Source organism: Solanum pennellii, chromosome 11 (assembly GCF_001406875.1).
Source record: "Solanum pennellii chromosome 11, SPENNV200".
NCBI classification, from domain to species: Eukaryota; Viridiplantae; Streptophyta; class Magnoliopsida; order Solanales; family Solanaceae; genus Solanum; species Solanum pennellii.
This window is the reverse complement of record NC_028647.1, coordinates 64236429-64251743: the sequence shown is the minus strand read 5'-3', so window position 1 is coordinate 64251743 and position 15315 is coordinate 64236429. Positions and strand designations below refer to the sequence as shown.

The 15315-nt window shown below is 29.0% G+C and overlaps 2 protein-coding genes across 4 annotated transcripts in view; one reads left to right on the top strand and one right to left on the bottom strand.

Moving 5' to 3' along the window:
- Positions 1–2251, top strand: part of LOC107004128 (agamous-like MADS-box protein AGL28) — a 7532-nt gene extending 5281 nt beyond the window's left edge. For all 3 annotated transcript variants that reach the window (XM_015202364.2, XM_027912769.1, XM_015202365.2), the window contains one exon: positions 1673–2251. In XM_015202364.2, coding sequence (XP_015057850.1) covers positions 1673–2208 — 536 coding nt within the window. In that variant the 3' untranslated portion in view covers positions 2209–2251. The remainder of the gene's footprint in view (positions 1–1672) is intronic.
- Positions 2252–5998: 3747 nt separating this feature from the next.
- On the bottom strand, positions 5999–11504 carry LOC107004411 (P-loop NTPase domain-containing protein LPA1 homolog 2). Its single transcript, XM_015202612.2, has 8 exons — positions 11313–11504; positions 10941–11102; positions 9649–9956; positions 8990–9071; positions 7947–8345; positions 7106–7846; positions 6818–6931; positions 5999–6704 (listed from the first exon to the last, which is right to left on the bottom strand). Exons 1-8 carry the CDS (start codon positions 11502–11504, stop codon positions 6306–6308), a joined length of 2397 nt encoding a protein of 798 aa, XP_015058098.2. The 3' UTR covers positions 5999–6305.
- Positions 11505–15315: the final 3811 nt, after the last annotated feature.

Here is a 15315-nt window from a genome sequence, read left to right as displayed (position 1 = left end):
TGGTCCATTGAATTTGAAGAAGAGATGACAATACCAATAAGGTCATTTTAGGAGATTTTGTAGTACATATTTAAATCCTTTATGTCTAAAGGCATTTGATATATTGGTATATAGGAACTACTTTTTCCAGCCATACAATTATTGAGGCACATTATACATAAATAATAATAATAATAATAATAATAATAATAATAATAATTCCAAAGATCATGATGTTGCTATTAAAGGAAGAACTAGATCAAACATGACTAAAGTTGGCATAGAAATTAATGTCTCTAATAAATCGAGACTGAATAATCATGTGTATGAGTTTGAATTACGAAATAATAGTAATTATTTTGCTATAAGGATATGATCAAGAGTTTGAATATGATCAAGGGGTACCTAAATATTGTAACCATTGTGAATATAAACTATGTTCATTATTCTCTTAATGCAAATTGTTTTGCGGCCAAAGATTTTTATCATGGTTAAATTCTAATTAACGAATATAAAAAGCGTATTTATATAAATAAAAGATTAAATTATCTTATTATATATATATATATAAATATATTACATGTATTTTCACTAATTGTATCATATTTTAAGTTAGTTACATAGAAATATACTATTGTCTAAAAACAAGCATAAATTAGGATAATTCAATATTTGAAAAGATTATGTATCCCATCGATAACACCTTCATTAAAATAAACTTATTATTTGATGAAAATAATTAAAACAATTTATGTTAGTTAGACTAGGTATATCATATATAGTTATTTAGACACACTATAACTATTCATTTTATAATACATGATTCACAATCAATAAACAAATTAAAACAGGCAACCAAATCAAAGTAATGCAAATTAGACTAGGTATATCATATAGAATTTTTTAGACACACTAAAACTATTTTTATTTAGCTTTGTCAATATATTTTTCCTTTTTATCAAGTGTTATAAGCTTGCTTACTATACGTAATTACATAAGCTTTTGAGATTTGTTACCTTACATGGAAAATAGAATAGTTAATTTGTTTCTTTATTATATCATGGAAACAAATAATATGAAATGATATTACTCCTTTATTTAAAAAAGAATGTTCATGTTTTTTTTAATCTGTTTCAAAAAGAATGATTCCTTTTTTTTTATCAGTTTAATTTTAATTTTCCACGTGATATGTTTAAGACCACAAGATTAAAGGGTCTTTTGATACATTTGATATAACTTTAATTTAGAACCACAAGATTAAAAAGTCTACTCTCTTTTCTTAAACTCCATTTTAAGTCAAACGAAATATTTTTTTTTAAACAGAGAGAGTTTTACTTGCCTTACTTCTTAGATTTACTTTCTTTATATTAAATTATTACTTACCTTTACCTTATTTCTTAGATTTACTTTCTTTATATTATATTACTTACCTTACTTCTTAGATTTGTTTTAAATCAATCTTGACTTTTTTCCCTATAAATTCAACTGTTAAAGTTATTATTCCTTACAAATTACAAAAGCAACTATTATATTGAAGAAGTGCATTTTGAGCTATCAAGTTTGTTTTGTATTTTTTTTCTTATATATTGTTGTTAATTCTTTTGCAAATGCATATATTTATTAATAGAATAATGTTCATTGTACTATCTGTTAATTTAAACTAAAATGAGTTTTTTTTACTTTGTTATATCAGGTTTAATCATGGCAAGGCTTGGTCGCAGAAGAATCCGCATTGAAAAGATAGAAAACAAAAAGAAGAGGAGTGTCACATTCTCTAAAAGGCGTTATGGCCTTTTTAAGAAAGAAAGTGAGTTATCAATGCTTTGTGACAGTCCAAGTGTTACCGTGGTTTTTTCCCCTGACGACGAAACTAGTGTTTACTCGATTGGGTACCCTTGTGTCAATTCAGTTCTGGATAAGTTTATGGATGTGAATCCTCCACAAAACCTTGATGACACTGACTCCCTCAGTGTATATCGTCGAAATGCTATTAGAGAGGGGGCGTTGGTTCTAATGGAGATTGAAGAAAAGTCTGAAGAAGAGAAAAAACGCAAAAAAAGGCTTGACACGGGAAATTCATATGAAAATTTGAATTCCTCTGAGTATCAGAATTTCATCGAACAAATTGAGATCGGCTATATGGAAGCGGAACAGCTAGCTATCGAACTAAAGGAGCGTAACGTACCATTTCCCTACAGTACCTTTGGAGATGCCTTAGCTCCTAAATAAAAAAAGTTCCGTTTTATTTCAATTTTAAGACTTTTTTAAATTTTGTTATATATGTACTTTTATATATGATTTTAAATCATATATAATTGATTATGCTTTTTTATATGAAATAAAATAGACATGTCTTTTGTTTGCTATGTTGTAATGTACTATTCATTTAAATTTGGGGTGTACATGATCGGGTTGGTTCGGATTCTTTAATATTAAATTAAATTATTTATGTCGGATTTTTGAATTTACAAACCTTCAAACCAATAAAACTTGGATTATTTAACTTCGAATTTCGGATTTTTTCAATAAAATATTCAAAATCTTGTCAAATAGCTTTAAAAAAGAAATAAAATCTTGTCAAATAGCTTTAAAACACTCTCATACACTAATATGATAACATTATAAATTAATAAAACAAATTTTGTATCTTACTTTTAAGTTTAACCACCTGATAATTAATTAATTTATTTAATTTTCTAAACTTTGTAGTTAATACTTTTTTTTTTTATAATTCTTAGATGTTTGTATATTTAACAATTTGAGGAACGTCCAAATTAATTACTTCTACACCTAAAGTAAATGGATACAAAAATTATACTTTCAAAATATGTATAGTCATTGAATATTCTTGTTAATCAGAAAAAATTATATAAATTTTTTTGGATTGTGACATTCATAAATTCACGTTCTAAACATATTAATGTATGATACAAACTTACTAATACTACTTTATTATAAACATTAAATTTCATATTATTAGCAATATATTCAAACCATTTTTATAAGCAAATCAATTATAGAAAATTTATATCCTAAAGCCTATAAGGATCTTTAGTATTAGTAGGTTATATATATATATCATATCATATATTATTATAAGCATGAAGCTCAAAACTTAAAAGTTGAATTACCATTTTACCCCTACATTAAATGAAAAGGCTATAAAATATTTAATTAAATTCATCTAATATAATGCTATAAAATATTTAATTAAATTCATCTAATATAATTAATTAAACATTTTTATCTTTAAATAAAGAAAATACTTCTTTAATAATTTGTGTAAAAAAAATGTAAATATATGTTTAAATAAATGCTAAGTATCATATTGACTACCATACAATAAATATTTTAACAGTTTCAAAATTGGTTCTTCATATTCTTTTATGTGTTGAATTACCATTTTACCCCTACATTAAATGAAAAGGTTATAAAATATTTAATTAAATTCATCTAATATAATTAATTAAACATTTTTATCTTTAAATAAAGAAAATACTTCTTTAATAATTTGTGTAAAAAAAATGTAAATATATGTTTAAATAAATGCTAAGTATCATATTGACTACCATACAATAAATATTTTAACAGTTTCAAAATTGGTTCTTCATATTCTTTTATGTGTTGAATTACCATTTTACCCCTACATTAAATGAAAAGGTTATAAAATATTTAATTAAATTCATCTAATATAATTAATTAAACATTTTTATCTTTAAATAAAGAAAATACTTCTTTAATAATTTGTGTAAAAAAAATGTAAATATATGTTTAAATAAATGCTAAGTATCATATTGACTACCATACAATAAATATTTTAACAGTTTCAAAATTGGTTCTTCATATTCTTTTATGTGTTGAATTACCATTTTACCCCTACATTANTAAAAAATTTCTATTTTCTTTCCTATTTGATAAATAAATAACTACAAATAAAATATTATTGTACACAATAAGACTTTGAGTTTTATGATTTAAGTCTTTGCATGGTTGATAATTGTTCTTGCTTTGATAACCAAATAAGTTGTATAGCTTTTAAAGTACTTTTTCTTGATTTACTATTTTATTTTACAAACTTTATAGTAAAATAGAATTATTAGTTCTATTAAAAGTGTGAAGCAACAAAGTTAAGGTTAGATTACTAGAATTATCCTATAAATTTGTATAGAGTATAACACTCTTTGAAATTATAAAATTTGAAGAAATTAAAGGGTTACTTAATAATTAAATACACTTAATTTAATATATTGACCATATTCATTTACTAAAAGTCTGTAGCTACTGGTGAAATATGTAAAGATGTTTGAGACTTTGATTCCTATCCTTCATTTTCTTTCATTTAAATCATTTTAATTCTAATATGAAGTTTAAGTTCAAATTGTCCAATTTAATTAATTACTTTTCTCTTTGTTAAGTTAAACCGTCTTTACAAGAAAAACGTACATAATTTGAAAGACTTTTTTGATTTTCTTGAAAAGGAAATTTGAAAGTTTTCTTATAAATGTGAGTTTTCTTATATAGTGGTATGCCTTCTATTTTGCCTAATATTTTCTTATATATGTGAAAGTTTTCTATATATTTTTCTTAATTAATTATTTTAATTTGTAATTATTTTTTTTGTTGATCTATTTTTATTCTATCAGCAAATTACTAAATCAAAATGTACGCACCATTTAACATATAATTATTTTTCTTTCACAATATTTATGGTTTCTTCATCTTTAATATCAAAGAGGTCATACAAACACATCGTTACAACAACTTCATGCAATTTAGCTTGGGGAACACGTGCAACGCACGTGTCTGGAACTAGTATTATTATAAGTGCGAAGCTCCTAACCTCAAAGTTGAATTACCATTTTGTTCTTCATTTAAAAATTCTTTTTTTATGTACAAAATAAAAAATATATTCTAATAACTAAATACAAAACTAGATATAAATGGGATCAGTTTTAAGATATTCAAATGTGCATTATATTATGTATTAAAGATAGTGGAAGATAAAAAGTTATTTAGAGGAAGTCCAAGCATTTTAGAACTGAAGAATTATCTTGATGACACTTATTTCACATTATTATTGNTATATATATATATATATATATATATAAAGTATGTGTGATTTTTAACTATTTGAAAAAATATTTTGAGAGCAAATACAATAATTTTTATTTAATGTGTAGGGACAGTTGGTGGAAAATGGTATAGTTAATTTGTTTCCTTATTATATTATGGAAACAAATAATATGAGCTGATATTATTACTTAGCTAACTTTTTAGATTTACCTTCTTTATATTGAATTACTTACCTTACTTCTTAGATTTATTTTCTTTATATTATATTACTTATCTTACTTCCATAGATTTATTTTTGTCTCAATGTTGATTTTTTTCGATATAAATTTCATCTGTTAAGTTATTCTTGATTACGAGTTAGAAGGAGTGCATTTTGAGCAAGGTATACTTAATATTCTACCTTTGTTTTGTATTTTTTTTCTTATATATTGTTATTGTTCGTATTTATATTTTATAAGTGTACTAATTTTATATTAGTAAGAAAAATTTATGCCGTTAAGCAAACTTATACTACTTAATTAATCATCATAGCTATAATTTGCTATAATTACGATTCGCGACTAACATTATACTTTAATTACGTAAAATTACTTCGAGTTTTGTATAATTAGCCATTTGTATATGTATAATTCTTCAGTATATACAAATACATATGTATAATATACAATCATCTAACCGATAATACATATAAAATTCACACCCACTCGCCTCTTGTCTCCCACTCTCTGCCATCTCTCGTTCGCCTCTCTCCTCATCTGTCAATCTCGCTTGACATATATACAAATATATATGTATAGTACATAATTACCTAACCGATATATATGTGATGTAAAAAAAGTTTAACACGAGAGTAATGGAACTTCATATGAAAATGAACGTAAATTCAATAATTGACAACGACGACAGAGAGAATTGTTATGCCATCGAAGATCTGACAATAGTAAGCTTGGAAAACTACGTAAAATGCATAATGATAGCTAGTTAACATATTTCCTAAACCTGTTCAATGAAAAGAAGTTTTTCAGCGTACTAGACAAAGTAAACAACACATAATAAAAAGGGCATTCTCTGGCATAACTTATGCAGATGCACTTTCTATACACACACAGGTGATACCTCTTTTCCGGTCGTTTCATCAAAGCTAAAAACAAAGACAAAGGGACAAAAGAAAGAAGGCTACAAGGGAAGCAAGAAACCATGCTTCAACTATGCATCAAGAGCACAAAAGGAAACAATACAACAAACCTACGCTGTTACCTAGACATTTCTTCCGGGAGGGGGGAACCATTTATCAATGCCCCATGCTTCCCCAAGGTTGGAATGCTGTTAGAACGTTTCTTTACTCGAATGTTGCCAGAAGTTGGGACTCTCTTCTCGTTCTTCTCTTTGAGAAAAGAAGTGTAGCTCCCCAGCGGTGGCTCCAAAATTACAGCACTCTTACTTCTGAAAGATTGGTCGATGCTCTTCCTATACGTCTCAAAACCTTCAGTTAGCTGGTCACCGGAAACTGGTACAACCTTAGTACTCAACTCCGACTTATTGTATATTTCTTCATTAACATCGGTCATATAACCGTCTTCTTGAATATCTAGCATGGCAAGATCATCATACTCCTCATCTGATTTTGTAGATTCCTCATCCACTGAGCCTTCCTGTGTGCATAGCAGCAAAGAGGTTGATTATTAAACAAAAAAAAAGAAAGATAAGCGTTAAATCCCCAGTTGCTAGCTGAAAATCGATGAAGTATATAAATCATTCAACATACCTCCTCATCAACTCGTTTGGAACTATCATCACTAAGATCCTCGTCACTGTCTCTTTCAAGTGGTTCATCAACCTCTTCATCATCACTACCATGCACTGATTGTTCCTCTTTGAGCTGTAATTATCGTGAGAAATGGGAATGCATCAAAGAACTTATGGAACTAAATGGAAAACACAAGTAAATAAGTAAAGAAATATATACAACCTCCAAGCTCTATAAACCAAAGGCTAATACAGAGAGAAGTGTGCATTATACGCTAGTTTACGGCATCAGAACTTCTAGGCATACCTCTTTTGCATGTGCTTCAGGCAACCTTGGTGAGCTGCAGCAAGAGGAATAGTACCTGCTGCCATTGTCCGTCAGCTCACCTCTCGATTCATCTACACTACTAGCATGACTGGTACCACCAACATCACTGGGCCAAGCACTGATCCCAAAATGGCCAAATTGTAGATTAATAGGTTCAGCCTTGCTAATCTGAAGTGGTCCATACATAGGTGTTCCTATTCCACTCGCAATGGAGTGATCCATAATAGGCTTTCCATCATTGCCCAAGGTGTAAACTGGCCAAGCTTTTGCTACTGATCCATCATTGTTCAGAAGAGCCATCAAGTGCCTAGAAGAACCTTTTCTTTGAATCAGTTGAAACATTCCCTTAGAGCTCACACAATTGGCAGCACACTGGTTTCTGTATTCCTCATCAATGAGGACAACCGTATTTGTGACTGGATCATACAGTTGCTCTCCTGCATCACGCCTCCGTAAGCAACCGAAGACAGTAGCATGAATGGCTGCCACGCTTTTATCTACGTTAGTGTTGTTAATCTTTGGCACCAAATGCTTGTCAGCTCTGTTACAGAGGTATTCTTGTATTGTCCGGATGTTACGAATATACTTAACATACTTGTTTTTAGCAGGATCAAGAGTCATGTACTTCGCACGTACTGCAAACCTTTCTAAATGTTTTTCCTCATTTGCAATGTAAACCATAAAAGGTATGACTGACGGGTGCTTTTTCATTAGTCCCATCTGCAGGTATAAGACAAAATTAGCTCCAACTTAACCACCACAAGAAAGATCCCTCCAGGTATAAGGCAAAATATGCAATATTTAAAACTATAAGTATTACCACAAAATTAAGGCTCAAATGAACACCCTCCACAACAACGGATTCTTTCCGGTCTTCCCATGCAGTTATTAGCCTATCAAGACTATCAATTACCATCTCACTCTGTGCCTTAAATCCTTCAACTGCCATTTCTCTGGAACTAATCAAATCAACAGCATTTGAAATCCGCACAGGTGGAGATTTTACACCTTCTTTTTGTATTGGTGGGGTTGAAATTCCAGCTAATTTCTTCGCCCTTTTCTTCGCTTTCGCTTCAGAAACAGCTACTGGATCCAAATATTCCCCAGCATGGTAGGTTGAAGCCCAGAGTAAAGGGTTCTGCTTTTCATCTACAAAACTCCTCATCATATGTCGGATGGAGTCAGTGGACACCACAGTCGTTATACCTAACCTGCTTCCCTGTGAAGATAAATGGAGAAGAAAATCATACACCTCATGTCTCAATTTACACGGCAATCTTCCATTTCAGGAGATTTAACATCCACAATAATACACACCTCATGTCCCAATTCATAATTTTTTGAGATCATGCCATCAAAGATATTTTACTTATTTTAACAATCAAATTTGAACTTTTAATATGCTATTTTATCTATCAAACTCCATGTATTAATATCAGCATGATTGTATCTCAGAAACTGAAATCAATTATTTTGTTAGCAATTTGATTATCATAGTACAATATTACATATATGTTTGGTATTGTTTAGTTTTCATAAATTATGCATTTCACTTCATATAAGGAATTCTTTTGGAATTTTTTATTTTTCCATAAGCACTTCAATTAAAAAGCTGCATGGAGTTTCACTTTTGGCTGGTCACTTCAAGCCCCATGAACTATGTAGCTTTTTTGCATCTTTTGCTTTTAACAGATCAGACTAACTTTTAAATTAGTACATTAATATTTGCTTCCATCATCATTTGGTATAGGACATACGTCAGATTAAAAATATAATTCAAACAGAGTCAATTAAATGGGACTGAGGGATTAGGACATGAAAAAGAGGTTAGTACAACAGCCAAGGCTATGACAGAACTTATACCAGCAAAGCAGACAATGTAGATTTGCCACAGCCACTAGTTCCACACAATAGCACAGTTACAGATTCTTTTCTTTCTCGGATCCTGAACATAGCAACAACTCTGTGAAAAATACAGAACAAGGTACACTGAAGAAAAATATCAGCAAAATGAGCACATCATCAGCTTTTTATATCAATCACCATGGACAGACGAATGAATAGGGACATTATTCCCCAAATTTAAGAAGTGACATCTAATATGCATAACCACAACTACAGGAAACAGAAAATAAAGGCAAATGACGTTAATAAACTCGATTAAAATCCAGTTTGCTTGCAACTTCCCCTAACTTAAGAAGTGACATCTATTTTGCTTCTCTTGCAACCTCGAGATTTCAGCAAAAACTCTTTCTAGATTAGGCTAAACTCTAAAGAATGACCAATATCTCAGAAAAGATTGGTTTCTTTTCTAAGTGGTTGCATACTAATAAAAACATCAGCGTATAAGTTAGGGGAGAAAGATGTGCTACAAAACAAGAATTCCCATCCCCAACCCCCCCAACCCCCCCGTTATATAAATAGGCGTGTTATTTGTTTATTTTCATTTTGTGTGTATGTCTGGATGGTACGAACAGCGTAATACACCTCGTAATACCAAGGGAGAGACAGCAGAAACTCACCTGCAAGCTAATATTAAGTCAGCCCTTTGGTTAGGGCCCATATACTTGTATTCGGTTAAAGCATCACAAACAACATCTAGGAAAGTCCCTCTTTTGATAATAACTGTCGTGCGCCTTTTGTACAACTCAAAAGGTATGCTGCTCTCACTTTGATTGTTCCTTTTATCCATGAATGCATTCATAAAGGTACTGGACTCTCTATGATGAAGTCCTTTAGAGTTATCCTGTCCCGGTTGTGCTCTATCTGCTGAAACCAACTTATCACCCATACATTCACTTCTCATTTTGTCAAAAACTGTTCTGCTTATCTGTTCGTGCAAATACGAAAAAAGATATAGTAATTAAAAAGCCTAAATTTATATGTTCTAGAAGAATTTGGAAGTCACAATGCAAAAGAATCCTCTAAAGAACATCAAACAATGGACTGGTCGAATCTTATAAAAGCAAACTCTCATCAGCAGGGTGAAAACAACCATTCTTGCCAGTCCTTTAAAACAGAATCCCAAGTGAGACTTAATGTCCTTTAAGAAGGATAGAAAAAACTCTGTGCTGCTCAGATCCTCCAAAAATGCCACCGCACACACGTTTAATCCTCCAAAAAAAGCACAAATCTTGAGATGATCCAACAATAACCTCACAGCATTATTGGAGGATATGAACAGAGAATTTTTGTATCTACTGAAAAGGAATCCCAAATCTCATTAAAATTTTGCTTTCAAGGATAGGCAAGAATGAGTCTTTTGGCAGCATTTATGGCAGATCCAATTCTCAATCATATAATTAAAAAAGTAACACATTACACATGAACTTTAAAACAAGAAAGGCATTAAAATTTCATTCGCAGGCAGAACACAATTTTAGGGGAAAAAACTCGACTTCACCAATATAGCCAATAATCTAAACTTTCAAACTTCAACCTTGTTAAAAAAAAACAATAGATAGACCAGATATATACTTAATTAGACTTCCTTTTCATAACTAATCAGTTAGATATTGGCAGCTCACAGAACAAAGAATAAATTGTTATCATCCCAACAATGCTTTTACCATAATCAATTACCGAGACTAACAATTATGAATGAGCAAGTTAAACAGTAAGGAAGGAAAAAAATTCCAAATACAAAACTAAAAACAGTACTCATCAGTTTCAAATTATTTGTCATATACTCCTCTTTAATCTGTTTTAAAACATTTTGATACATTCTACACATCTTCAGTTTAAAACAGAGCAAACAAATTGAAACGAAAGAGCATAAATCGGATCATAAAGCCAGCACATTTTCAAAAATCACCTTAAACGCATGTCGAGGTTTACATCCCATTAGTTGCAGAGCACTCTGCAGAACAGAACGCGTATATCTAAAAGAGTCTTTCCCTTGATCTCTCTTCTCCTCCACCTCCTCATCATCTACTACCACTATATACAACAACTTCGTGACCTCTGTAGCCATTTCCTATCAATCACAACACCGAAATAAACCTCAATCTCCAAGCAAAAAAAAAAACAAAAAAACAATGCATATACTAAATCGTCATCCGTACATCATCTATCATCAATTACAGAAAACAACAACAAAATCAGATACATTATAACAAAACGATTCTAATTCTAATTCTAATAATAATAATAATAATGCCGGTTACTTCAATTGATGAAATTGAACCTGGAAGATGAATTCGGAGTTGTTTTCGTCTGTATATATCAAAAACGGCGGCGACGGTGTACGGCGGCGGCGGCGGTGGTTTAGGGTTATAACAAACCGGAGATTGATGAAGATGAAGAGAGAAATTTCCAACGCGATCTCGCCATAACAACTTCGCTGGGTTTTTTTCCACGCATCAAAACACGAGTGCATACACGACTACCCCTTTCTTCTCTATTTATAGTAAAAAGAAAAAAAATCCTACGGGTCGGGTCGGGTTATAAATACCGGAGCGAAATGAATTGGTGTTTACACGTGAGAAGGAACAGAAAGCTCTGGGTACCCACCCTCTTTGTCTATTTATAGTAAAATCCTTTTTTTTTTATCTATTAATGTGAATGTATTTATCTTAACACGAAATTTAAAAAATAAAAAAGAATATTTTTTTAATTTTTTATTTTCTCCGTTTATTATTATTTGTCATGATTTTCATTTTTATAGTCAAGTTAAAAAAATTTGATCAACATTTTAAGTTATATTTTTTTATCATATTGATATTCAAAAAAATTGCAATTTTTAGTACTTTTATATAATTTTTTAATATCTAAATTTTTTGTTTAAAATATTAAATTAATAAGATTCAATCTAATTTTAAAAGGCGTAATATGATAAATAAAAATAGACAGAGGAAATAATTTAAATATATCAAGGAAAGCAAAACAGACAAATTGAAATAGAAGTATATCAATTATAAAAATATGTTATTTATGCGAGAGAAAATAGAAAGAAAAAAGTATTACATAGAGGAAAAGTATAATACTATCTTTTATCTTAAGAAGATAAAATCGTTATTTTTTATATATTTTTAATTCAAATCAGTGCTTATGAAATAATAATGAAGAAATATATTTGAAAATAATTGATTTATGTCACGTAAATTAAAACGACGTAAAAAAAAATTGACTACTTCAACAGGCTTAAGTTCGGAGTTCTGATAAATAGTGTTTACACGTGTGAAGGAATCAGAAGCAATTGTTTTGTTAATTATGGAAATAAAGACAAAGGTGGATCTGAATATGAGCCAGAGCAACAACTTTTGTCCTGGTTTTAGGGGGGTATAATTGTCAATTTACATGATATAGAATAGAACAAAAAAAGACATTGAAAAGGAAATTAAGTAAAAGTAAAACAAGAAAATGACTTGAAAAATAAACATGAAGAGAAAATAATTAAATAAAACACGTTAAATTATATCGCATATAAATATAATATATTTAATTAAAAAAATTAATATCAAATCATCTACGTAGATAATCACCTTTCAAACTAATTGTTCTGTTTGAATATTCTTTGTCTTTACATATTTTACTTTCTTCAAATATTACGTATAAAATTATACTAAATTTATTATTATGACAATTACTCATTATTTACTTTTTTTTTCTAATTACTTAATAATAAAAACAAAATATTAAAAAATCCATTTAATTTTGCCTGTGGATTTTGGGCGGTTTAAGGATAGCGGAAGACAGAGAGATATATTGGTCAAAGACACAAGTCCCAAGACAAATAAGTTAATTTCGTCATTATTTTTTTCTTACATTTTAATTTATTTTATTTTGTTTGTCACTTTTATATCTCTAAAAAAAGGGGTAAGATATTTTTAAAAAATAATTTGTTATTTTATTTACATTCACTTGTACTATTTCTTGAATATCATGACTAATCATTTGCTAATTTGAAATTATACATTTACTAAATGTTAAATTGTTAAGTCTTTTTAAGGATTAAGGAACATTTTGGTATTAATTAATTGAAAGTGCAAGTGACATAACATGTTAACTAATTGGATTATTAGTAGGTTAACTAATTTAATTATTGTTAGCTTCTTTGTTAAGATTAATTGTAGTCAGTTAAATAAATGTAATACCCGTAGTTAGGTAGAAAAGCTAGTCGTTTCACTGCATATATAACGAGTATTGTATTTATTAGATACGATATGACGTATTTTCAGCTCATTAAAAATATATTCGACATAAATAAATAACATAAAAATCGAGATTAAGGTAATAGAGAGTAATATTTTTTTCTCTTATAAGTAATAGAACAAATTTTTTTAGTTAGAAATACCATATTTGTTTTCTTATGATTAGGATTTTAGTCTAAATACATTTTGGTCTTTTATTATTATATTCTTTTGTTTAAAAAATAGTTGCTTGAGTTATGAATTAAGCGAAAAATAATTTTTCTATTATACAGAAGTAGGAAGTAAGAGTTACGTACACCTCATTCTTCTCACACCTCACATGTAAGACTATACCGAATATGACCTCATTTTTCTCAGACCTCACATGTTAGCAGAGATGGAGCCAGAATTTCAATAAGGGAATTTCAAAATTTGCAGAAATAGACACATTAAATCATCGAATGTAGTTTGACAACTATTATATATTCATATAAAATTATTTAACCCTGTATAAATAATATAATTTTTCGACGAAGATGATTCGGATGAACCCCCTTCTTACAATGTAGCTACGCCCTCGCATGTAAGACTATATCGAATATGACCTCATTTTTCTTAGACCTCATATATGAGACTATATTGAATATGTTATTATTGTAACATAAATGAAAAGGCAACATACTAATTTAATAATTAAAATACATATAAACTGACTCGAGCATAATTAATTAAAAGAGGACACACGTTAATTGACATGATTAAGAAAGAGATTAGCACCCACTAAAAATGATGGTGGCAAATTAAAGACCCAAAAGGATAGATACACTTTAAATTATTTTTCAATGATTTCCACTTCACGGTGTTTTAATATAACGACTTTATAACTAATTAATTTCTTTTTCCCGTTAATATAATGGGATTTTTGTATTTATATACTACTCATAGACATCATTTTATTAAATCCCACCACAGCAAAAAGAGACTCATAGAATAACAAAGTCGATAATTTTTTTATACATTTTTATTAATTTGTGACTATGTTTAATTTAATATTATCTTCATAATTGATTGTTTTTTATATTCATATTAAAATTCAATTATTTTAAATTTGTATCACGTAGGATTTACTTGGAGAGAAGCATTTCTTATAAGGATTATTATCCAAGCCTTGAGACTTCTAGCTACGAGAGAAGCAACTCTATTCGTTGTACTACATTTTTTAATGATTCATACTAAACTATATAATTTCATTTCACTTAATATATTCGAATTCTATCAAACTATGAATAAATTCAAATAAGTTATGAGTTCAGTAACAAATTCAAAAACACATAAACTATAAATTTCATTTCATTTCATTTTTTTTTAATCATCAAAAATATAATATATCGCCATAAAAAATAAAAACACCATAGAACATGGTACTAAAGTAGGTAAGATATTTATTTATCTTATTATATATACCTAATTTTGTCGGGTCAAAAACGTGTACATAAAATGGAGCAACAAGACATAAATTTACATATGAACAACGACAAGGCATCAATAATTTATTGATTTGCATTAATTTTAGCAATCGAAAATTATATATAACGGTATTAATTTTGTCAATCGCTTCTCTCCCTTAAATTCTCGCTCGTCATTTTTTCCCTTGCCTCTCTCGCTTTATAATAATAGAAATGTATAAATTGTGTTTCTGTTTGTATAAAGTGAGAGAAAAGTACATATACACATGTAAATATATATATCTTCGTTCTATACATTTATAATCATACAATACAAATATTTTCCTGTTCAATTTTTTTTTATTTTTCTCTCTTTCTCGCTTTATACAAATTACACAAAATACAATGTATAATTTATGTTTGTATAAAGCGAGAGAGAGAACAATCTTTGATATATAAATGTTTTATCTCGATTCAATTGTATACAAATTTAAATTTTATACAAATATACAAACACATAAAATTCAATTGAGAGGATACCAACAATTTATACAAACGCAAGACTGATAACAATTTATACAAATGTCCTGCTAGCGTAATTATACAAATCTGA